A 27,082-nucleotide genomic window follows, 5' to 3' on the forward strand; every position below is an offset into this window, starting at 1 on the left:
AATATTTTGTTATTTATTATTTTATTATTATTCAAATTAATAAATAACAAAAACAATCAAATTAAATACAATAAACAATAAAAATTAAATGAAATTAAATACACAAAAATAACAATATACATAAAAACAAACTGAAATGAAATAAACAATAAAATAAAACAAAAAACTAAAAAATAACATAAAATACGATAAAAAGCCAAATGAAATAAAATACATGAAATAAAATGAAAAAGCAGAGTAACAAAAACTAAAATAAAATACATAAAACTAATATATATATATATATATATATATATATATATATATATATATAAAATAAAATACTTAAACAAAACAATAAAATTAAAAATAAAACAAAATAAAGCAAAATAAAAAACGTAAATGAAAAAATAGTGTCATTAGCTATATAAAACTGTATAAATTCCTTTGTTTACTTTAGAAACACAATTTCTTATTGAAATAGCAAAGTAGTCTTATCTCAATGTCATATTGCTATTGATATCCTTTATTTTGTTTTATGGTCATAGTATAGTTGTGATATGAACAATCAAAATCCCAAAGCCCATTTCTCTGCTGAAGATGTGTTCATTAGCCTCATCGGTGTTGACATACTAAAGAAATGAGTTTGCAGCTGAAAGCAAAACATATACTGACGGGAAACTGAGTGTTGTGGAATAAAAACTCTCAAAGGACGATAAACAAGCGCTTTAATAAGACACAGTGGAATAGAAACAGTTTAGATGAACCATAACAACAGAACCAGTAAACATCTGCTATTCTTCAGGGAACAAACTCAAAACTGCTCTTTGAACATCAGATTATATGCATAGATTCACAGCATTCATATGTGTATATTCAGAAAAATAGATATTCTTATCAAAACAGCTCTATAAATGTAATAAAATTAAGTAGCAAAAGCATTTGCAGTGAAAAGTTTGGACACACCTACTCAAAGCAATTTTCCACATTTTAGACTAATAGTAAAGTCACCAAAACTATGAAATAACAAATGGAACTATGACCAAACTGTTTTAAATAAATAAATAAATAAATATCTTTTAGCTGCTTAAAAGTAGTTATAAAAGTAACTTTAAGCATATAAGCATAAGCCTTTAAATCAAAAGGTTTTTAATATCATTTGTGTGTCCAAAATTTTGACTGCTAGTGAAAGTTATTGAACTCTTTGTAAAGACAGCTTTTTTTAAAGCTGTTGCGCAAGGTTGCATAAAATGTTTTGGCTCTTTTCTAAACTTAAAAGGTTATAAACAGCCCTTGGAAATTTGGTGAGCAGGAAATGGCTCCAAATGTTTCCTAGACTTTAAAGTTCTGGAAGATTTCTGCCACCTCAACCCAACTCCTGAAGCACACGAGCCCCTGATCCCGGATCTGCTTTCTGCCTTTATCTGTGATAACCGCACCGTTCTCCTTCACGATCACCAGCTTTGGTAAAGCTGTGATGTTGTATCTTTTCTTCAGTTCACTGGGAAAACAGCAGAGAACATGCATGAGTATCACAAACACTGAGAGGAATTCAGATCAATGAACTTCATTGTCAACGTCAAGATTTTAGGTTAAAAATACATTAATATTTTAGGTTTTGTAAATGGTCACCATTTCTCTTAGGTGAATTGTTTCTCAATTTTTAATCACCTTTTTGTCTTCACAAGTTCATTTTAAATGGTCTTGCAATGTAACATGAATTCTTCAGAAAATATTCCATGCAGTCAATTAATAAGAGGTCTTAACTGCATGTACAATCACAGAAAAACTAGTAAAATGTTGTTTTAGAACAAGTACAGCAGGGTTCCGACACGTTTGGATCAATGAACTTCCGTGACTTTCCCAAATCTAAGGGATTACTGGATAAGGATAAAAGATTACAAATAAAAAAAAAAAAAACAATTCAACCTAATGCAATATTTCATTGATCGTCGATGTTCTAGTGTGGATGAACTGAAAGCTTTGGTGGCTGAAACATGTTGATTTTATGCCCAGACAATATCAAGAAGTTCTGTGCACAAAAAGATTGCAAACTAAAAACTAAAACATCTTATCAAATGTCCAAATAGTTTTTTTGTCTTAATTTTAAACCATTTATCTGTTATTTTATCATTTAAAATGTAACAAGTTTCTTTTTAATTTTAGGTATATATATATATATATATAATTTATTTAAAGCAGTTCTACCCAATGCAATATTTTACAGCATAACTAGAATGATATGATATATATGATTTAAATAAATATATATATATATACACACACATATATATACACACACACACACACACACACACACACACACTATATTGCCAAAAGTATTCGCTCACCCATCCAAATAATTGAATTCAGGTGTTCCAATCACTTCCATGGCCACAGGTGTATAAAATGAAGCACCTAGGCATGCAGACTGCTTCTACAAACATTTGTGAAAGAATGGGCCGCTCTCAGGAGCTCAGTGAATTCCAGCGTGGTACTGTGATAGGATGCCACCTGTGCAACAAGTCCAGTCGTGAAATTTCCTCGCTACTAAATATTCCACAGTCAACTGTCAGTGGTATTATAACAAAGTGGAAGCGATTGGGAATGACAGCAACTCAGCCACGAAGTGGTAGGCCACGTAAAATGACAGAGCGGGGTCAGCGGATGCTGAGGCGCATAGTGCGCAGAGGTCGCCAACTTTCTGCAGAGTCAATCGCTACAGACCTCCAAAGTTCATGTGGCCTTCAGATTAGCTCAAGAACAGTGCGTAGAGAGCTTCATGGAATGGGTTTCCATGGCCGAGCAGCTGCATCCAAGCCATACATCACCAAGTGCAATGCAAAGCGTCGGATGCAGTGGTGTAAAGCACGCCGCCACTGGACTCTAGAGCAGTGGAGACGCGTTCTCTGGAGTGACGAATCACGCTTCTCCATCTGGCAATCTGATGGACGAGTCTGGGTTTGGCGGTTGCCAGGAGAACGGTACTTGTCTGACTGCATTGTGCCAACTGTGAAGTTTGGTGGAGGGGGATTATGGTGTGGGGTTGTTTTTCAGGAGCTGGGCTTGGCCCCTTAGTTCCAGTGAAAGGAACTCTGAATGCTTCAGCATACCAAGAGATTTTGGACAATTCCATGCTCCCAACTTTGTGGGAACAGTTTGGGGATGGCCCCTTCCTGTTCCAACATGACTGCACACCAGTGCACAAAGCAAGGTCCATAAAGACATGGATGAGTGAGTTTGGTGTGGAAGAACTTGACTGGCCTGCACAGAGTCCTGACCTCAACCCGATAGAGCACCTTTGGGATGAATTAGAGCGAAGACTGCGAGCCAGGCCTTCTCGTCCAACATCAGTGTCTGACCTCACAAATGCGCTTCTGGAAGAATGGTCAAAAATTCCCATAAACACACTCCTAAACCTTGTGCAAAGCCTTCCCAGAAGAGTTGAAGCTGTTATAGCTGCAAAGGGTGGGCCGACGTCATATTAAACCCTATGAATTAAGAATGGGATGTCACTTAAGTTCATATGCGTCTAAAGGCAGATGAGCGAATACTTTTGGCAATATAGTGTATGTGTGTGTGTGTGTGTGTGTGTGTGTGTATATATATATAATATATAATATTTTTTTTTTTTTTTTAAATATTAAAAAAAAAATATTATATACACTATATTGCCAAAAGTATTCACTCATCTGCCTTCAGACGCATATGAACTTAAGTGACATCCCATTCTTAATCCATAGGGTTTAATATGACGTCGGCCCACCCTTTGCAGCTATAACAGCTTCAACTCTTCTCGGAAGGCTTTCCACAAGGTTTAGGAGTGTGTTTATGGGAATTTTTGACCATTCTTCCAGAAGCGCATTTGTGAGGTCAGACACTGATGTTGGACGAGAAGGCCTGGCTCGCAGTCTTCACTCTAATTCATCCCAAAGGTGCTCTATCGGGTTGAGGTCAGGACTCTGTGCAGGCCAGTCAAGTTCTTCCACACCAAACTCGCTCATCCATGTCTTTATGGACCTTGCTTTGTGCACTGGTGTGCAGTCATGTTGGAACAGGAAGGGGCCATCCCCAAACTGTTCCCACAAAGTTGGGAGCATGGAATTGTCCAAAATCTCTTGGTATGCTGAAGCATTCAGAGTTCCTTTCACTGGAACTAAGGGGCCAAGCCCAGCTCCTGAAAAACAACCCCACACCATAATCCCCCCCCTCCACCAAACGTCACAGTTGGCACAATGCAGTCAGACAAGTACCGTTCTCCTGGCAACCGCCAAACCCAGACTCGTCCATCAGATTGCCAGATGGAGAAGTGTGATTCGTCACTCCAGAGAACGCGTCTCCACTGCTCTAGAGTCCAGTGGCGGCGTGCTTTACACCACTGCATCCGATGCTTTGCATTGCACTTGGTGATGTATAGGGATATGCTTGGATGCAGCTGCTCGGCCATGGAAACCCATTCCATGAAGCTCTCTACGCACTGTTCTTGAGCTAATCTGAAGGCCACATGAACTTGAGGTCTGTAGCGATTGACTCTGCAGAAAGTTGCCGACCTCTGCGCACTATGCGCCTCAGCATCCGCTGACCCCGCTCTGTCATTTTATGTGGCCTGTCATTCCCAATCGCTTCCACTTTGTTATAATACCACTGACAGTTGACTGTGGAATATTTAGTAGCGAGGAAATTTCACGACTGGACTTGTTGCACAGGTGGCATCCTATCACAGTACCACGCTGGAATTCACTGAGCTCCTGAGAGCGGCCCATTCTTTCACAAGTGTTTGTAGAAGCAGTCTGCATGCCTAGGTGCTTCATTTTATACACCTGTGGCCATGGAAGTGATTGGAACACCTGAATTCAATTATTTGGATGGGTGAGCGAATACTTTTGGCAATAGTGTGTGTGTGTGTGTGTGTGTGTGTGTGTGTGTAAATATATATATATATATATATATATATATATATATATATTATACACACACACACACATTTCCTTAACTTTTTTGGATTTTATTGATTACCATGAGTAATCAATTTTCCAGGCCTATAAATCCAAATTTAAACATTTCCCAATATTTCCTTGAATTCCTTGACCATGCAATAAAATGTCAGACACAGGCATTTTACCAGTGAGCAGTGCAACTACACAGACCGCCTATTTTTAAACATAATCCTCCAAGAGAGCATGCAATAAACCTCTTACAAGGGCAAGTTGAAAGCTGCAAAGAAAGGTTACTGTGACACTTAACAACACTGCAAATGCGCAAATGAGCAGCATGCCACAACAGCACAGTTTCATGCACAATAACTTGCATGCATTAAAATGCAACGTCAACTCACTGTTTGTACGGATCCGTCCAGGGAAGAGCCAGCCAGTCCCCGTGCATGTCATGGTAATACTCCACCATGTCTTCAGTGGATTTATCAGAGGATATAAACACGATTTCAAACTGCGCAGGTGGCTCGGTCTCCTCCACGAGCTCCGTGTAGAAATCACACAGCAGAGGTGTAAAGTCTCGGCAGGGTGGACACCATCCGGCCGAAAAATACAGGCCAACTACTTTATTTCTGAGAGCTTCCTCTGGATCGACCAAATCTCCTTCTTTATTCACGAGAGTTCGGCCAGAAAACACTTCGACCATAGTTGTATATCTCACAGGTACGCGTCCAGGTCACCTGCGCTCTCCAAGTGCGCTTTCTAGAGTTTCCTAACGACCTATTCTTGGACAAATCGAGTTTTAAGTGGCTAAATTGCTGTTGAAGAGCCGCTTTGTATCTTATAAAATGTCTTTAGTTAGTAAAAACGTATGACTAGCACTTCTGAGCGATGGTTATGGTGATCTCTAGCAAGTCCTTTGACAGCCGTGAATAAAGCGACGCGGATTTACAAACTATAATGACGTTGACTCATTAATATTAATGACGCAACGAGACGTCAGCCCGCTGATTAGCTGACAGCGCCTGGATGGCAGACGTTGGGTAAGCGGGAGCTAATCAGCTGACTTGGCTTATGAATATTAATTTGAAATGTACAGAACGCTACAGGAAGGTTACCAAGCAGCGCCGGCGTAAGACATTAATATTCATGAGCAAAACCTGCAGGAACAAATGAACTGCTCACTTATGCCATACGTCCATATGATTGACAGCTGAGTCAACCAATCAGGGTTCTGAGCGAACGTTTCTATTTACACATAGCAGGGAACAGGGGCGTAGCAGTCATTTTAAAAGTGGGGGGACACAGCTGTCAGTAGGTGGCTCGCACAGACAAAACACTTACAGTGCAGTATTAATATATTACTGTTTATATTAATATGTAAGTATAAGTATTATATTAATATATAATTACTATATATTTGCAGTATTTTAAAGATTCAAGTATTGCAAATTAAGTGCAATATTTTGCTAAATTAGTTGCAAAAATAAAGGGCATCTTGTGGAGCACTTGTTTGTTTCACACATGACAATAAAAGACTGAGCGCAAGCTGGTCCTGAATACATTATTTAATCAATTACAATAATGACAATTGTGCATGTGCACAATTTAATTTTTTACTCTGTGCATTATGGGATTTAAATGTATCCAAGTGGCTCGAGTGTTTTGACTAAAATTCGTTCAGATCCCTTTAATGATTCAGTGACCATTTCTGGTGATGCCACCGGATGATGTCTTGTGTGAAATTAATTAGTCACTGAATCAACGATCAAAAGAAAAATTTAATCCTTTAAAATGTGTATGTCTACAGGCCTACAAAGATACTTTAGTAACAATTTTAAGCATTATAAGAACAAAGCAAATCTATCATTTCCCTACAGTTTGTGAGCTGCTGAGCATGACTTTCATCAAAAGACATCAATAATAGTCTTAAAATAATTATGATTAACGTCCGTACGTTTTCATGTATAAAAAAGTATGTCTGCATATCAATTCACTTCAGTAAAATGCATAAGTGTTCTAAGAACACAGCAGACTGTCGACTGCACACCAACATAGAGGTATAAAACAGGAGCTGATATTAAAAATAGCTTTACATATTTAACACAGATCTAGTAATCTGCTTAAAATGGCAAAAACAACCGATAAAACTATTACCTCACAAACATAATGTAAAAAGCATAACTTAATGAAGACTCATGCGCTGATATAAACTCCACTTACAATGTGTGCTTAAAATAAGGATTGTCCTTTGTTGTTTTTCTGCAGTGCATTTCATGTAATGCTGCCAATCAAGAACGATATGCCAATAAATAACTCTTGTTTGTGTGTTCCTCATCTCTAGATTATTCATTCAGATCAACAGCAATGGCAGTAAAAAACATGGATAAATGAGCATTGTTGAAAGCGACTTTGTAGAAATGAACAGAGCTGCATTGATTAGACAGTCTGACTGTCTGACTGATGATCTATTACGTTGTTTCAGCTCATGAAACTCACCTGTGATTGGCTGGATGGTTGCTCAAACAGCCCACAGTAAAAAAAAACAAAAAAAACCCCCCGCAAATAATACTGTATACAAATTAGGGCTGGGCTGTTTTTCCGATTAATTCGAATTTGCGTTGACACGATTTTTTGTTTTTAATCGAGAAATCAAGATTTTGCATAAAAACATTGCAAACGCTACAGTTAGATACGTTATAAATCCACCAAAGTCTGAATAAGAGAAAAATAATTAAAACCAATTAAGGCTTAAGACCATAACTGGCCTCGGCGTGCACGTTGATGAACGGTCTCCTTTCTTTTCTTTTTACCAATAAAAAAGCGTTAGTTTCGTGACAGTTACGGGCGCTTCATTTCAAATCATATGGACAGGCTACATATAGGAGAATCAAACATCTGCCGCTCCTTTTACCATGATTATTCAGATAGATCACTAACTATTGCTTTGTTCTGTGACGTGTTTCAAGTGTACTACATCTATAACCAACATTTTGACAAACTTTGTGAGTTCAATTGTAATGCTAAATTATTTCGGATTGCTGCGCTGCTCAGCGTGAACCGCTAGAGGACGCATCTATATCTGCAGCGGTTTATGAATATACATACAAATTGGTTGATATACGAGCACTTCCTTTTTTCTTTTTTTTTTTTGATTTTTCCCCTTTTTCACCCAATTTGGAATGCCCAATTCCCAATGCGCTCGTGGTGGCATAGTGATTCGCCTCAGTCCGGGTGGTGGAGGACGAATCCCAGCTGCCTCCACGTCTGAGACCGCCAACTCGCGCATCTTATCACGTGGCTTGTTGAGCGCGTTGCCACAGAGACATAGTGTGTGTGGAGGCTTCACGCCATCCGCCGCGGCATCCACGCTCAGCTCACCACGCGCCCCACCGAGTACGAACCACATTATAGCGACCACGAGGAGGTTACTCCATGTGACTCTACCCTCCCTAGCAACCGGGCCAATTTGGTTGCTTAGGAGACCTGGCTGGAGTCACTCAGCACACCCTGGATTCAAACTAGTGAACTCCAGGGGTGGTAGCCAGCGTCTTTTACCACTGAGCTACCCAGGCCCATTTGTACATTTTTCTTGCTTCCTTTGTTTCCTTTAATGAAAAGAGCTTGGATTTCTCTAACCAGGCTGCCTTGGATTCTAATAAAGAACATACAGATTGAATCATGTTGGAGTGCATTTAAAAGATAAAAAAAATCGAATCGTGAATCGTCCATAAGTTTGATAAAAATCGAGATTTAATTTTTTGCCATATCACCCAGCCCTAATCCAAATCTACCATTTGGACTCGGTTTAGGTTTAGCTTGGAAAAGTGTGGGGGACCGAATCACCTTTTTTAAAGTGTCCTGGCTGCTACGCCCTTGGCAGGGAATCCTCATGATGTGAAGGATAAACACATTTCATTCTAAACATTTTAATTCGCTAAATATCTCTTGGAAAAGCTGTTCAAATTAACACTATTTCAAGTTTGCATGCACAACTCTTAAGGTTATACCCAATTTTATGGACGTATATTAATGACAAATGTCATGCTGAATTGCACTAATTGAAAAATAAATGCATTGCATTAACAATGCTTATAATGCATTTTTGGGGGATGCAGTTTCATATGGTTGTATATTTAAGCTGTGAATATTTTAATTGAAAACATTTCGCACAATTTTGTCATTAAAAATTCAACAATAAATATTCACCTTACAAAATTCAGGTTTTGTTTTTTGTTTTTTAAGGTTTCATCTTAAAATTCAGTGGAAATTCAACCTTGTACCACCTAGTGGTGAAGCCTAGTAGCAGAGAGTGAAGATTGTGCACTGGCACTCTACTGCTTTTCCTGCAATGCCAGGATGTACACGGTTACATTTCCAACTTCCAAATTTTAGAGGTGAATTTGCAAAGCGATATAAACTCAGCAAAAATAGAAACCTCCTCTCACTTTCAACTGCTTTTATTTTCAGCAAACTTGACACGTGTAAATATTTGTATGAACATTTAAAGATTCAACAACTAAGACATAAACTGAAGTTTCACAGACATGTGACTAACAGAAATGGAATAATGTATCCCTGAACAAAGGGTACAGTCAGTATCTGGTGTGGCCACCAGCTGCATTAAGTACTGCAGTGCATCTCCTCCTCATGGACTGCACCAGAGATGTTACCCCACTCTTCCACCAAGGCACTTCCTGGACATTTCTGGGGGGAATGGCCCTAGCCCTCACCCTCCAATACAACAGGTCCCAGACGTGCTCAATGGGTTGAGATCCGGGCTCTTCGCTGTCCATGGCAGAACACTGACATTCCTGTATTGCAGGAAATCACGCACAGAACGAGCAGTATGGCTGGTGGCATTGTCATGCTGGAGGGTCATGTCAGGATGAGCCTGCAGGAAGGGTACCACATGAGGGAGGAGGATGTTTTTCCTTGTAATTTCACAGCGTTGAGATTGATGACCGATGATGCTGTGACACACTGCCCCAGACCATGACGGACCCTCCACCTCCAAATCGATCCCGCTCCAGAGTACAGGCCTCGGTGTAACGCTCATTCATTCGACGATAAACGTGAGTCTGACCATCACCCCTGGTGAGACAAAACCGCGACTCATCAGTGAAGAGCACTTTTTGGCAGTCCTGTCAGGTCCAGCGAAGGTGGGTTTGTGACGTTGTTGCCGGTGATGTCTGGTAAGGACCTGCCTTACGACAGGCCTACAAGCCCTCAGTCCAGCCTCTCTCAGCCTATTGTGGACAGTCTGAGGACTGATGGAGGGATTGTGTGTTCCTGGTGTATCTCGGGCAGTTGTTGTTGCCATCCTGTACCTGTCCCGCAGGTGTGATATTCAGATGTACCGATCCTGTGCAGGTGTTGTTACACGTGGTCTGCCACTGTGAGGACGATCAGCTGTCCTTCCTGTCTCCCTGTAGGCTATCTTAGGCGTCTCACAGTACGGACATTGTAATTTATTGCCCTGGCCACATCTGCAGTCCTCATGCCTCCATGCAGCATGCCTAAGGCACGTTCACGCAGATGAGCAGGGACCCTGGGCATCTTTCTTTTGGTGTTTTTCAGAGTCAGTAGAAAGGTCTCTTTAGTGAACATTGTTTAAACACTTTACAATAAAGATCTGTAAAATTATTTGGATTTTTACAAAATTATCTTTAAAATACAGTGTCCAGAAAAAGGGACGTTTCTTTTTTTGCTGAGTTTATAATGGACCGATATTACCTGTTGAATAATAAAGATGTCATTAAAAAACATTCTTTTTAAAGATTAATATCTATTATTGAAATTTTAATGCCGAAATATTGTGCGAAATGATTTGAGTTGAAATATTCACAGCTTAAACCTGTAAAGCCGTGTATTAAATAGGATTCACTCTCTGTTCAAACCGACGAACCAAACAACCAATGGTATGTTAGTTTCACATGTTTCAATGTTTATATCGATCTATTTAAAATGGTGGCGGACTTGCACGAAAAGTGACTCTTATTTTGGGATAAATGACAGCTTATTTTAATAAAGTAAAAGTGACAGTAATGATTATATTGTGACTGATATTTTAAAATGAGTATTTGCTGAATATAAGCAACTTGTGCTTGGTTAAAATTTTGTATATTATTTTATTGATAAAACCCACTTTGAAATCCATGTATCTAATAACAAATGTCCTCTACAAAAATGAATTGCTTGGCCTCAGGAGGATAATGACCTTTAAAGCCTAATGGATCAAATATGATACAGAAAAAAAAAATAATAATTAAAAAAACTTGCAAGATTTCTTTTTTATAGTTCGTCTAATGGTACTAAAAACAGTTTAATGTCAAAAAAACTGCATTTTCTGACAATTATTTCATATGTCATGCTTTACAGGGTTAAATATACAACCATATGAAATTGCATCCCACAAAAATGCAAGCACTGTTAATGCAATGCATTTATTTTTCAATTAGTGCAATTCAGCTTGCTTTTTATTTCAAAGACATTTGTCATTAAAGTACTTCCATACAATTTAAATGTTTGTGCTGCAAAGACACAACGTACCTTATTTTTTCTATCATTGTAATAAATTCTGACACTATAATGAGCATGTTTTATGTAATAAATAGAAACCATTGCTGTACTAATTTGTTCAGGTCTGTTTGTCCAAAGTCTCTCTTATACTCTAATTTACAATATTTTACATATAATATGATCACGGAATATGTTTATGGGGGATATGAGGATAATATCGAAACATTATCGAGATATTCAGGTAATAAGCAAAAAGTCACATTTGGAAAAAGATTCAGAGACACAAGTTCACATTACATTTTTTTTTAATCTTATAAGGATAGACTTACATAATAATTATAAAAATTACTTGATGAATTAATCAACAGGTTTTAAAATGTTTTTATACTTAAATGAAAATAAAATGAACTATCTACATGTTAAAAAAGGAAGAAAGAAATAACAGATTCGGTCCAATAGAAGCCATTTACCTATACGTGAAAGAACATGAAATGTGAACTATACAGTACATGTATCTACAACAATCATCAAATTGCACTGTATTTTTGTCGATTCTTTTCTTTCTTTTTATACAAAGTAAATAAAGAGCAACAGCATCTTAAAGGGACCATACACTAATTCTCTCCAAGTAGTTTAAAGTGTGCATTGATAGGACATCTGTCACTTAAATCTATACCTACAAGGTTGAATTAGATATGCAATATTTCACACATGCACACATTAGCCCACTCTAACATATAGATTTGTATTTTTATTTTTTTGTCCCAATCGTGTAAGGCCTATGTCTTCATTAAATTTGGCACTCTTCATACAAACAAATCGATTTGTCTTGTAGCAGAACGGTGGTACTGTGTCAGAAAGGATATGATCGCTAAAATGCTGTTTAACACTGGTACATTGCCTTCCAATTGGCACGCCACACAAACACCAGTGCATTTGATCTTATAGAGCATAGCAGAAAATAAAATACTTTTTTTTTTTTGTTTTTTGTTTTTGTAGAAATGGATTCAAAACCGGAACGAAAACGCCACAATTAGCAACACAAACAACCTTTCATTGAGGGAACAAATTGCCGAAATGAAAAGACGGGTACACATGCATCACACTAACATACGATAACAACTCTACTCATATCATGCAAAAAGAACGGTCTAGTTTTCGTATTTTTTTTAATTTGCCACATCGACCTGACATCAAACACTGTACAATACTACAGTAGGTACATGTAAAAGGCCAATCCCTTGAATATGTCTTTTCTGAGGGTAACCAATTGCATACTGACATGTCCGTTTTCCATTTCGAATAAGACACAATTCTACCAGTGGAGACTTGGTAAGTACATAATGCTGCAATGAGGATGCATACCGTTCTTCAGTGACCTAGCTCTCATTTTAAACGTAAAAGTGGAACAACAGTCCCAAGCTGCAGGTTTACATCTGCGTTAAGGTCATTAAACTTGATGCTTTTTTTGGCAAGCTGAGCAGGTCATCTGTTTTAAGGTTTCAAGGTCGAATACTTGGAGAATCACAAACATCTCCAAGATAAAAACTAAACAGATAATGTTAAGCGCAAATAGAACACACCATATTAATGCATCTCATGAAAACCGCCAAGAAATGTCCAGGTCATATTTTACTCCAAAATCAAAATATATATTTTTTAAATATATATTTTGCTTGTGAAAATGAGAAAATTAGGTCAATATTTAGTTATTTTTCTAATTTAAATTAAGCATCTAATTAAGCAAATACACCTATTCTTAGCGGCCTAATGTCATATTATAAATATTGTTGTGAACATGCATCTAATAGTCATGAAAATAATGTCACAATGAAGAATTAAAAAAACAAAAAACAATGCAAAAATTAAAAAAAAATTATGTTGACATTATTTCCATGACAATTAAGCACATTTCACCCCAAATTCTCAGTAGCTTAATGTAATAAGAAAAATAATATTCTCACTACTGTTGTAAAAAAATAAAAATAAAATTGTTTATACATTATCGTATTGTTTTAATGCCTCTAGTTTATGCTGATTTAAAATAAAAATCATAACTAATAGTACTTTTTTATTATTATTTTTTTTAGAATAATGACACTTTGAAAAATTCTCAAAAATAAAATGTTCTGACGCATTACAGACCATTAAAATTTAATTTGGGAATTATATATTTTTTTCATTACAGTAATGAGAATTTGGTGGGAAAATGCATCTTAATGTCATGAAAGTAATGTCACAATGCAGAAAAAAAAAATGCATTAATTAATGTATTTTTTTTTTTTTTGCATTGACATTATTTTCATAACAATTAAGAACATTTCACCCCAAATTTTCAGTAGCATAATGTAATGAAAAATAATATTCTCACTGTACTGAAATTGTCAAGTATTTATAAATCAAGTTAGTATTTTTAAATTGCCTCTAATTTATGCGTTATGCTCTAATTTAACTTAAAAATCCTTTTTAAAAAAACTCAAATTAAATGTCTGGATGCATTATGAATAATGACACTGAAAATCCTCAAAAATTAAACGTCTGGACACAATATGGAACGTTATTTATTATTTTCTTTTTTTCTTTTCAGAATTAAAAATAAGCAGTAATGCAATTCGGGGGAGAAATGCACTTAATAGTCATGAAAATAATGTCACAACACAAACAACTTACTGGTCCTAAACACAGGCAATATTCTCTTTATGCAAACAAATATTTTTTGTATTTTTTATTTTAGTGTGAAATCGGACCCGGATATTTCTTCACAAGAGTCACACTAATATTGTTGCGCATTAAATACAGAATACAGCGGCTTTGTGTGACCTGTTCATTTGAGGACAACAGATAAGAGTTGCATGTTGTATGCACATGGAACTTGCTGCAGTGTTAAAACTGGAACACTGGAACCAACAGCAGAACACACAGGAATAATGAAAAACACATGTAGCTGCAAGGCTTTCTTCAGACATAGTAACATTCCTCAGAGGGGGCCTTCCAGTCATTTTGAACGAGTCTAATGGGAACATACAAACCTTTTTCAGACAAAACACACATTTAAAGAAAAACATACTGGAACCAGACGAAAGTTAATATTGAGGCACAAACTTTTTTTAGGCTCACAGAGAGGCAACATCGAGAATCCGAGACAAAGAAATCTCAAAAGGCTGATAGAAAGAAGAATTTAATAACCTAACAGTCACATAAAACGAAAATGGGGTGCACAGTTCGCAAAGAAATTCCTGAATACTTTTCCCGTTATTGCATCAACATTTTCTAACCTGTTCGAGATCAAACACTTTGTGCGACTGGTTTGTGTAACGTCACTAAATACTTTTGGGAAATGGGTAACCGTACAGCTTTGACTGTTGAGAATGCGCTTCGAGACAATAAAACCCATTAAACTACACCATAACAACGATAATACCCATGAGAATTTGCAAACGCAAAATGTCCTCACTATGCAATCTGATACATAGTTACTGGGCAAGTTTTAACCATTTAATGAAGCCCATGAAGTAAAGGTACACTAAAAAAGCTCAAAAACGTTCTGTTACAACATACAGATGTGACATTGCGTAAAAAAAAAATAAGGGGAGTAAAAGAAGCGCTCACATCTTAGATTATCAAAATTGAGTGCTTACGATGATAAAAGCTGCATTAGCGTTTACTTTGTGGTGATATTTATAATAAAAAACAGGGTGGAAAATAAAAAAATAAAATTATACAAGACGGTGGGGATTCACTCCACAAATGTCTACGAATCATTGACAGCGCCCGTGTGCATTATTCTTTCTGGCGAGGTGGACCGCGAGTTCTAGAGTACGGAGGGATAAAACACGAAGCATCTGGCAACCGCAATAACTGCAACGACATCAGCTATAACAGGATTGCTGTGCTCTAGTTTGTCTTGTTTACAACAAGACAACGATTTTCCCATGCCACTTTCTACCGCTAACGTCCTGCCCTCCGTCTCCAGGCGCTTACGCACACGTTGCCGTAGCATTTCAGACAAGCTTAAAAGCTCCCGTTTTCTACGAACTCCTAAAAAAATCGTGAACTTTTGCGTTTTAAACTTCCCCCCAAAACATCCAAAAACAGTGATAAAGAATTACGATTTTCAACTTAGGGTGATTCTCATTGCTGGACACCGCTTACTTGAATGTCATAGTTTACAGAGACTTTGGGGCGACATAAAACGGTGTCAACAACATAGAAACGCAACAGTCCAACAGGTCATCATATTCACTTCTGGAACCTTCCATGCATCCCAGATTTTCAGAGAATGTTGTTACTTTAACGGTCAGACACAACTGAGAGAGATCTCTGGTTTTCCGATGAAAATGATGGTGTATCTTGGTAATAAATCAGTGACACCAACAGGAATGGGAAATGCTTGAGACAAATTTGAAATATTAAGCTACGTTTATGTTGGGCGATGTGATGTCCAGCTATCCGTTTATCCTACAACGATAAGAGACACTTGACTAGTGGTAATCCGATGTTCCACCAAAACATCCACCGTTCCATTTCCAAGAGATGTTACGAGAAATGTTCAGTGAAAAAACTTTTGGCAAAAAGTTTGTGGATCACATGGTACGTTAAATTCCTCCCCCTCTCCTTGCCGCACGAGCATGTCGCTGCCTACGATGTTTTCACCAGGTCATAGACGTAAATGTGAAAGTCGTCATCAAACTTGATGAAGTAGACGGAAGGCTTGGCCTCCACCTGATGGATAACCATACCAGTTCGTTTAGAGCCGTCCTCTTTGGCATATTCCACCTGCTTACCAACAAGGCTGTCCACTACCTCTCCGGGCTCACGCTCCGCTGGGGGCGAGTCGTCTGAAACATACGGAAATTACAATAATATGATTCTAAGAAAGGAATAATGAAGATAATTAATAAATAATATACAAATTAAATCACAAACATTTATTAATATATATTAATATAACATTTATAAAAAAACATAGATAATACAATTAATAAGATCATTAATAAACATTAATAAAATTGACTTCACATAAGTAATAAATTATAAGAATTCATTAATTATTACAATTAATGCAAAAAGATAATTTAAGATAATATTAAAAAATGAAATTAAGAACTTCAAATGACAATTAATAAAATTTAAAATTTAAAATAATTAATAAAAAAACAGATAATAACATTAATAAAATAATGTAAGGTAATTAATAAAATTCATAACTTTAGATATGCTATAAATTATAGTAGAATTAATAAATTAATAAAATAAATATGATGATGATATAAGAATTAATAAACATGATTAAAATTGACTTCAGATAAGTACTAAATTATAAGAATTAATAAATTATTACAATTAATTAATAAAAAGATAATTTAAGATAATATTAAAACAATGAAATTAAGAACTTCGAATTACATCAATAATAGATTAATAAAATTAAAAAGACAATTTAAGATAAGAAATCCAAAACATATTTAATAAATGTAAAGATGATAATAATAATTAAAAAAAACAATGAATAACTTCAGATAATAAATAATATAAGAATTAAATAACCAAAATTAATTAATAAGATAATTTAAGATAATTAATTAAAAAAACATAGATAATAAAATGAATAAAATAATGTAAGGTAATTAATAAAATTCTTAACTTTAGATAGGTTATAAATTATAGTAGAATAAATTAATACAATAAATAAATAAGATGATTTAATATAATTAATACATTATAAGAAAAATTAATACATTCTTAAAATTAATTAATAAAGATCATTTAAGATAATATAAAAATGTAATTAATAAATTCAAAACATATTTAATAAAATTAAAGATGATTTAAGAATACAAAAAACATTGACTAACTTCAGATAATTTAATTACAGTATATAAAAAAAGTTCATAAAATTCATTAAGAATTTAAGAATTAATAAAAAACATAACTTAAGATAATGAATAAAAAACAGTTAATAAAATAACTTCAGGTAATTAGTAAATTATATAATTAACAAATAAGATAATTTAGGATAATTAAAAACTATATATATTGATAAAATTAATTCATAAATAAGATCATTTATCAAAACATATTTAATAAAATGCATAACTCCAGATAATAATTATATAAGAATGAAAGAATTAATAAATAAATACGATTATGAAAGGGTTATAGGGTGCAACTGTGTCTGCCCACTTTTTCTTCCCACGGGCTTCGGTAGAAAATCCCTTTAGCCATTTTAAAAGTTCTAATTTCTACGTTTTAAGAACTAAACCTGAAAACTCATGAGTTAAAGCAAAAAAGCATCGGAAAATCAGAAAAAACAACAACAAAATGTGCAAGACTGTGTACTTATGAAGAACTGAATAAACTACTCATCCCATAAAACAATGCAAATGATGTAAATCAAATCAGTATTGGCACTTTCGGAATCCTGTTGTTTGCAGTCTAACGGTATAATACATCAATTTAGATCAAAACAAACACCAAAGGAACGTACTTGAGTCTGGCATGATCCTCAGATCTCCGTCTTTGTAGTCATCGAGCAGCTGGTACATGTATAGCACCGGGTCTTTCTCGTATGTGATATAAAACCATGTGTTCATGATGGGCGCTCGAGCCAGCACCATTCCCCTCCACTCATTCTTAGTGCCGTCCTCCGTCTCAAACATGTGCTCAACAGCTTTGCCGATCATGGTGTCGGCCAGGTGGGCGTCGCTGATGCGTGTTGATGCTGTAAGACGCGTGAGAAAGCAAGACACGCTATGAATGGCTGGACAGACAACATCATTTACTGCAGTAAAAACTGGGTTAAATAATTCCCTCAAAACACAGCTGGAGTCACTGGTGTTATGAATAATCCTATCTTTTGGGTTGCACAAGAGTAGAATAACCAAATGAGATGAAGTATCTTTCATTTGTAAATTACTTTTATTCAATGGAATGGTTATATACATTTTGGGTTGGATTTCCAGCGATGCATATGGTCCAGATACATTGAGCTTTGGTGCTCATGTGGGAAATAATGGTTCGAATTCAGCCAACATTGAGTCCAAAACCCATTCCCCTCACTGTCCATAAATAAACTACTCTCCACAAAACCAAATGTAAATAAAGGTATGTTTTGGACATACCTAGTCTGTCCGGCAGGACTTCCAGTCCTTGCACTCTCTCGTCTTTGTGCAGCTCCAGGCCGTAAACGCAGTCAAAACCGTCATATTTAATCAGGTAGAGCGACGGGTTGACAGGCACCTGGTCTAAAACAGTTCCTTTCCACTGTGATGCTGCTCCGCTGCCCTCTTTCCAGATGTGTTGGATACGACAGCCCACGATATTCCGTCTGGGCTGAGTAACAGCTTTTGTGGGCCCTACAGTGCTTTTGTGTTTCCTGTGTAAAGATGTCATAATCAGAGCTATACGTCTTTAAATTGTCATAAATCCATGTTCATATATGCAGGACTAAAAACACAAAAACAAACAAAACTTACTTGTGAGAATTCTTTTTCTTCATCATATTGGCAGAGACACCAGGATGCCCTTCAATTACAGAAAAGGCATATTTAGTTTAAATAAAACAATCATAAGAGGTCATTTACATATAGATGTCACAAAGGAATGTTCTAGGTTTAATACTTTTTTCTTCCGCTGTACACAAACAAAGATGCCACACAATGCAAGTCAACAGGGTCCAAAACTTTGAAGCTCTACAAAGCACATATATAGGCAGGCAGCATAAAAGTAATCCATACGACTCCAATGGTTAAAGTTTAATCTTCAAAAGTGTGATCTGGCATGTGTGTGAGAAACAGATCAATATTTAAGTCTTATTTTACTATACATTTTCCTCCCTGCCCAGTAGGTGGCGATATGCACGGAGAATGTGAATCACCAAAAACAAAAGAAGAAGAATGTGAAAGTAGAGATTTATATTAGAAAATGACTAAAATATTTATCTGTTTCTCACCCACACCTATCACATCACACCTGGAGTGGTTTGGATTACTTTTATGCTGCCTTTATGTGCTTTTTGAAGCTTCAAAGTTCTGGTCACCATTCACTTGCATTGTATGGACCTACAGAGCTGAGATATTCTTCAAAATCTTTGTGTTCTGCAGGCATGAGGGTGGGTAAATGATGAGAGACTTAGACATTTTTGGGTGAACTATCCCTTTTAGCTTGCTTCTGTCATTTACCACAGACAATAATTTTGTCCCTCTGTTTTTTTAATTAAACAAAAATCTTGTTTACAATAATGAACGTACAATGGGAGCCTATGGGGCACACTTTCTGGAGGGTTGTGAAGCTTGTTTTTATTAGTTAAAACATTTATGTTATTCTAACGTGTGTTATTTGGGCAGTAAAGTTGTCAATCATCTCTTCAGAGGCGGGACTACTTTTTGAGGCGGATACATTTTGCACAGACAACTATAGTAAGCAAATTTATTACACTGGTTTGAAGTTAAAATGTATCATTTTTTTAAGTCTTGTGGTTATACTTTTAAAACAGTGTGTATTTTAATGTTTATCCTGGTGCACTGTCTTGCCCCATTGACTTCCATTCTAAGTGTATTACTGTAAACACGATTTTTGCTCGTTTGTACAAATTAAAGAGAATGTGATAATCGACTGCCAACTTGTACTGAACACGAAATATTCCTTTAACTAAGTGGACTTCAGAGAATACGCCTTTAAAATAAAATAAGCGCTGAAAACAGACATACCTGCATCAGCTCTGGATCTTTGGGCCGCGTTCTTCCCAAATGGGGTCTTCATTCATCTGTGACTGGGGGGGCAGCCTGGCTGCCACACTAGGGCGAAAATATCTGTTTGACTCTTTGTTATGAATGAAAGGGTGTAAGGGAGGAAGGGGGAGTGAAACCTAAAGGGGCCAATCAAAAACAACAAAAAAAGCTGGCATGTAATATCGTCCCTCGATACCCGTCTGACTTTGTGGAATGTTTGGTGCTCAATATTGAGTGGGCGCGATGGGTTGCACCAGCCCACTCAGGGCTCTGGCAGCTGCGTTATGATCCAGACTTCTTTTGGAAGGGCTTCAGCAACCTACGAAACAAAGATCCAATAGCTTAAACGTTTGTGAAACGCTCTGGGAATGTAAATATATTTTGGTAATCTTTTAATTAGCCATTTGACAAGTCTTTTCTCCAGCTACTAATCAGAGCAGAGATCCTCCACCACAATAAAAATGGCAAGCGCTGGCTGAAATCACCAGTTCCAATCTGACTTTTGTGAGTTTAAACTTTGAGTCTAAGGCCGTCCGAATATAAATACTCGAGATTCAGGCCAGATCATCAATGACATGAGATTTGAGACAGTGTTATGCAACACATCTGGAGTACACTACAAGCAAAGGCAACTCAGGGCTTCCTCAACTCGACCCATTACACTACATCAGCTGGCCAGATGAATCAAGCTCTGTCAGATGATGGCAAATGTATTTGTTCTACCAGGCTGTCCAGTTCAATTCAAAGCTCAATCGACAGCATTTGTGGCATAATACTGATTACCACAAAAATACATTTTGACTGGTCCCTCCTTTAAAAAAATGCAGCAGCACAAATCGAGGTTACACTAGTCTAGTTTCCATCCACTTTTCACGCTGTTTTGTTATCGACAAAGTGAAAATGCGTAAAAATTGCGTTGCAAATTTGCCGTCTTCAGCCTGTTTCCATTCAAATGGCCTATTATCGATAAAAATGGTGTGCGTGATGACGTCATGCCTAAAAAAAACACTTTCTATCTGCCTTTAAGCCGTTTCCGTACAGAAATGTGTGTTTATCGCTAATTGTGTATCTTTCACCTCCTAGATGTCCCTAATGCGTTTTCCTCCGAAGTTTTGGTAAAATGGGGAGAGTACTGAGACAATTCATTGAAATTAGCCAGCTTACTGTCATTTTAATTTCACAAATAAATGCAATCAGAAGAGGAGCTGTTGCCCTTCTGATAGGACTGTAATATTGGTCCTGATGTTGCACCTATCACAGGTTGCCACCGGTTCCAACCCGAAAGCGAATTGTCATCGCCCTGTTCAAGCTGGCAACCTGCACCAAGTAGTGGGTGAAACTTTAGGTCTTAGTATAAGGAGCATCCATCAATGTGTATATGCTGTGCACAGCTATTAAAGAAACATTGATGCGGTGTAATATCAGTGTTTACACATGTGACACATTCCTGATATTCAAGACTATTTTGAACAATCATCTAATCTAAAGCATCGCCATCTCAGCTGCATTATGTTCTGCATATTTGTCCAGCAACTTTTAACTTTTAACTTTTAACTAGGGGGCAGTGGTGGCTCAGCAGTTAAGGCTCTGGGTTACTAATCAGAAGGTTGGGGGTTCAAGCCCCAGCACTGCCAAGTTGCCACTGTTGGGCCCTTGAGCAAGGCCCTTGACCCTATCTGCTCCAGGGGCGCCATATCATGGCTGACCCTGCACTCTGACCCCAGCTTAGCTGGAATATGTGGAAAAAAAAAAGAATTTCACTGTATATGTGCAAATGTATAATGTGTGATAAATAAATATAATAATTAAATTATTTAAAAAAATGACCAACTTGATTGTCATCTAAAATTAATTTTAGTGTCATAATGCAATTTACATTTTCTGAAGCTCAACAAATGCGATTTGAGGTAAAGAGGGTTCGAACGTTTTAAAATGTTCAAAAGCTCGTTTTCTGAAAGTGAACTCAGCATTGGACAAATAGTTCTGATAGTTTATAGTCTTGAAAAAAGTCTAGAACATTCTGAGAATGTCATTCAGACGACTTTATTCATCTACAGAACAGGGTAAAGCTAATTTAAGTTTGTGTAAAGAAAAGGCATATATAGGTCTAAAAATATAATTTTTTATTCTTTTAATTTCATACTTTAATTTTGCCGGCATTTTTTCAAAAGTAAGCTAAACAACAATTTTATAGAATTGGGCTGTTAAGTGTTCCAAAAACTCACACTGATATTTTTCGCATAGTATTGTGTATTTATTTTAAATGTAAAACATCTTTGTGCACAGAAATGATATGTTTTTTGTATTATGGGGTAATTCAATGGCCGCTGTGGAAAAGCAACTTTAATAAATAAACGGATGTGATTAAATTAATCACAAACAGTGGCCATTCATTTGTTCTCTGTGCACTTGTCGATGTGCATAATACGAGCTATTTGTGTTGGCACTCCTGGAAGTGTCATGTTTGCAGCATTGGAACTGTGCTATGCCGTTAATTTCAATCCATAATAATGTACAATAAATTGGCTTTCAAGGATGTATACCATCGTCATGATAAACACAAGCTAACGATTGGGGTAAACTCTGTCATGTGACACTACATTTTTGCGTTAATGACAATTTTCTTGACAAAAAGTGTTTCCAAACCAGTTTTTCGCGACATTTGATATATTGACATAGAGTTTATGCGCTAGAGTCAAACGGAAAAATATTATGTCGACGCTTGTGAAATTTTAGTGATAATTTGCATTTCCATCAGCTTTATTTTGATGCGCTAAAACTTTTTTCGCAAAAAATCCTTGGATGGAAACGTAGTTAGTGAGACAATCCATAAACATTAAAACAGTTACCGTTTAAAAAGTATAGTATTTTGAACTTGCAGCTCAAACAATACAAAAGCTTTAACAGAAGAATTAATGTAAGCTTTTATAAAATTATAAACTTCACATTTCTGCCTTTAAACCCTCCAAAAATTGGCCCCATTCACTTCCATTGTAAGTGCCTCACTGGAACCTTGATTTTTGCTTTTTTTTTTTTTTTTTTTTTTTTAAAGAAAAGGAGGAACGAGTCAAAATTACTGTTTGTGGTAATCAACATTATGCCACAAATGCTGTCGATTGAGCTTCACTTGTATTGAACCCTAGTCTTCCACCCTCTGAATTCAATTCTTTCATAATATTCACTAATAATGCACTATTGAATAAAACATGAGGGTGAGAAAATTATGACAGATTTTCATTTTAGGGTGAACTATCACCCTTAGTCATTATTAGAATTTTTTTTAACATTTTGGATAACAATTGCTAGAAATAGGGGAGAAAGTGTGTTTAATTGTCTTAAAATAATGTTACAATGCCAAAATGGTAATGGTCCTAAAAGAAAATTATTTAACCACAATATGGCTTTAGTGACATCCATGCATTTGTCTCAGCACAGACGTTTCTTGATCTGCACATGTATGATGGAACAATTTTGTGTATTTTGTTTGGATTTTCCAGCATATTACAATCTGATATTTTAGCGTAAGAAGCAAAAGTGCTAAGCTGTGTCAAATGTTGACCAGTGGCTGCTTTAATGATGCCATCTGACAGTGATGAATGCAATAAAAGAGAGTGAATTTACATTTCAGTGATGCACAAAATTATTGAACAGTATTTCATAACGTGACCTGAATAAAATGAAATCAGGAAAAGGATGCAAAAAGAAATGGAATCGTTTCGGAATTTAATGGTTATGTACAATGTAGTGGTCGACCTGTATGGGTTTTTCAATGGCTGATACCGATATCTAGATAGCAGTACGGCCGATATACATAATATAATCTAACAACAGCAAATCAGATGTGCACAAAACTTCTGAAGTGAAACAACCACTTTTTTATGCAATATTTACTTAAATTTGCATACATTTAAAATGAAAAAACCTTGAAAACAGAAAGTTTTGACTATCCATTGATAAATATTTTGGTAGATTTTGGAACTGACACAAGGGAAGTTAACACTTCTGTTAATCGTCCAAGCAAACACTATTATCGGTCAATGGCGATAATCGCAAAATGGCCAAATATCAGCCGATTAATCGGCCTACTGGCCGATATATCGGTCTATCACTAGTACAATGTACTATAACTACACCAGCTAGATTTTGGCAGCTTTTTACAGCCTAGACCAACATGTGGACCATTTACAAAAAGACAAAACAACTTTTTTACATATAATAACATCGAAGATTGCAAAAAATAAAAAGTTGACAAATCGATCCAGTTTTACATTGAACGGTCCACATTGTGAAAATGCCCAATACAGCTACATCAGTCCGTCCAATTAAATACCCGATATTTGGCCATTTGAAATGATCAGCCAATAACCCGATTAGCCGATTAACAGAATGGCGCCTGGTGTCAGTTCCAAAATCTACCGAAAGCCTTGTCAATGTATAGTGCACATTTTCTGATTTCAAATATGTTTTTTTGTTGTAAATTTAATAAATGTTGCAAAGTAAATAAAAGTCTAAAGTGAAGCTACATTCAGCAATTGTATGTACTTCTTATTTGCAATCATTAAATTGCATTAGCCTATATATCAGCCGACCTGTTCTTTAGATTAGTGATAGACGGATATATCGGCCAGACCGATTAATCAGACAATCTTTGGCCGTTTTGCGATTATACGCATTGTGCGATAACCGTGTTTGCTTGGCCGATCCACAGAAGTGTTAACCTTCTCTCAGTTCCAAAATCTACCAACAATTCATGGAAAGTCAAAACTTTGTTTTCAAGGTTATTTATTTTCAAGTTTATGCAAATTTGAGTAAATATTGCAGTAAAATAAGTGTTTGGTTCACTTTAGAATTTTATTTAGATATGATTTGCTGTTGTTGAACTGTATTATGTTTACCGCCATTTATATCGGCCATCGTATTCTCTAGATATATTCGGCCAAACCGAAAAGCCAAATTGGTCAGGTTGAAGATTAATCAGAACATAAATAAAGTCTTATATCAAAAACCCACCACATCGCTCCTTTACAAGCCTAATTGATCAATGAATCCTCCGGAGGTGCCCTACAAAAGCCTTCAGCAGACTGTCATGAACAGCCGTCCCCCTCCCAGAATGATTCATTTGACTTGTTCCTCATGGAAATTCTGCAGACTTTCTCAATGCAACCCAATCAGTGAGCATTACACGAAACTAAACCAGACTGACTCATGAATACAAGACCTCACATTTCAAATGGGCCAGAACCTTCAACAATGCAGTGAGATCAGTTGGTCAGACTGGGTTACAGTACTGCCATCAGTGTTGGGTGTAATGCATTACTAAATAATTATATTACTTAAAGTAAGGGATTACTCTTAATTTTTAAGTAATTTAATTACAGTTACTTCTGATGTAATTGCGTTAAATACCGTATAGACTACAGAACAATTCTACATAAAACAACAGTGAATTTAAAATCGAAATTTAACGTCTAATGTTAAAATGTATGTTTTCTATTTTAACGTTGCCCCTTTAAATTCTTTGGCCAGTTCATGAATAATTAATTTATTTTTATATGATTTATTTGAAAGAATTAAAAGAACAGTTTCATGTCTATTCTTGTATTTTTCATCTGGTCAAGGTTGATAAGGGTTTTAGAAAGTAATTAGTAATAAGTAACACAATTACTTTTCAGACAGAGTAATTAGTACAGTAATCTAATTACACTAGATGTAATTAGTAGTTAGTAATTAATTACTTTTTTAGAGTAACTTACCCAACAGTGACTGCCATTAACAGATAAAATAATAAGCAGAACTGCAAGTTGTCAAGTAAGGATAATATTTTTCACCATTTATACACATTAAATCTGACCGTATAAACCTGAAAGGTGCATAAAATAATAATTTATGAAGGAAAAAATGCATAATTGAGCTTCACAGACAGGATAACATCAGTTACACTGCATAAACACTGTACTTGGCAAGTAAACAACCAAAAACAAGGCTGCAGTGGACCACAAATCTGCGTTGTATGATCAATAATCGCAATTTATCATTAAAAATGGTTAAATCTGAAATGCTAACTGACTCAAAATCGCTTCCAATCCCATTTAAACATCAAACAGTCCCCACAAATGCATCCAAACACTTTACTCTACATGTTAAGGCTTCACACACGTCATACAACAGGGATATAATGCGCAAAAAAGAGCTTGAAATGTGTAATTTGTGTGAGTAAACGCAGTGCAATAGCTCATAGCTCGACGCAGCTCAACGGCTCGCGCCGCCATTTTGGCTCAAGCTCTTATTTACAATCCCGCAGCAGAAACAAAGGGAGCACAAGAAACACATTTTCAACACGCCAACAGAACCGTCTGGATCCGCCATCCTCACGGCTCGCCCCCAACCCCCCTGTCCTCCCTCCTCTGCAGATCTGAGCTAAAAAAAAAATCGCATTTCGCTTTTTTTTATTCACGTGCAATGCATAAATATGACTTTTGTGGCATGGATGCTCGCTTACCCCGGTATTATTTTAGAAATTCACGCATATTACGGCATAACAAATGTTTCCACTCCAGCTCTGCCTCACTTGTCTGTTCAATGAGCGGCGTTTGATGAGCGCAGGCGGCCCCGAATGCGGCCGAGCCGTTTCCCTCCCCTCCCCCGTTGCCAGATAGTGCTCCGATGACGGATGAGACTGGCGCTGTGAAACGGGCTTTCCTGCCACATAGTGCGCCGCGGATCGTCTCCCATCGTTTTTCTTCGGCTGCTTTCGCCATGACTGGGCGAGCGGGTGTGCGCATGCGCATGCACTGCGACAGGACTTTAGGAGACATGATTGTCCCCCTCAAAAATTCCACTGACAATGGACAATAAAGTCAATTCAATGAGCTTGAAAGCGCTCTCCTGAAATGCTGTATATGAAAATCAATAAATAAACAA

The 27,082-nt window shown here is 36.5% G+C and overlaps 2 protein-coding genes across 3 annotated transcripts; both read right to left on the bottom strand.

Annotated features, from left to right (window-relative positions):
- Positions 1-690: 690 nt before the first annotated feature.
- On the bottom strand, positions 691-5,869 carry nxnl2 (nucleoredoxin like 2). The gene is made up of 2 exons (XM_051686386.1): positions 5,315-5,869; positions 691-1,480 (listed from the first exon to the last, which is right to left on the bottom strand). Exons 1-2 carry the CDS (start codon positions 5,614-5,616, stop codon positions 1,312-1,314), a joined length of 471 nt encoding a protein of 156 aa, XP_051542346.1. The 5' UTR covers positions 5,617-5,869; the 3' UTR covers positions 691-1,311.
- Positions 5,870-11,719: 5,850 nt separating this feature from the next.
- On the bottom strand, positions 11,720-26,800 carry LOC127433976 (spindlin-Z). Of its 2 annotated transcripts, XM_051686380.1 has the most exons (6): positions 26,661-26,800; positions 20,141-20,480; positions 18,908-18,956; positions 18,554-18,807; positions 17,920-18,153; positions 11,720-16,270 (listed from the first exon to the last, which is right to left on the bottom strand). In XM_051686380.1, exons 2-6 carry the CDS (start codon positions 20,190-20,192, stop codon positions 16,071-16,073), a joined length of 789 nt encoding a protein of 262 aa, XP_051542340.1. In that variant the 5' UTR covers positions 20,193-20,480; positions 26,661-26,800; the 3' UTR covers positions 11,720-16,070. The 2 variants fall into 2 exon arrangements, with proteins under 2 accessions (XP_051542340.1, XP_051542341.1); XM_051686381.1 differs by lacking the exon at positions 20,141-20,480 and having other exon boundaries at positions 26,661-26,770.
- Positions 26,801-27,082: the final 282 nt, after the last annotated feature.

Source organism: Myxocyprinus asiaticus, chromosome 43 (assembly GCF_019703515.2).
Source record: "Myxocyprinus asiaticus isolate MX2 ecotype Aquarium Trade chromosome 43, UBuf_Myxa_2, whole genome shotgun sequence".
NCBI lineage: Eukaryota > Metazoa > Chordata > Actinopteri > Cypriniformes > Catostomidae > Myxocyprinus > Myxocyprinus asiaticus.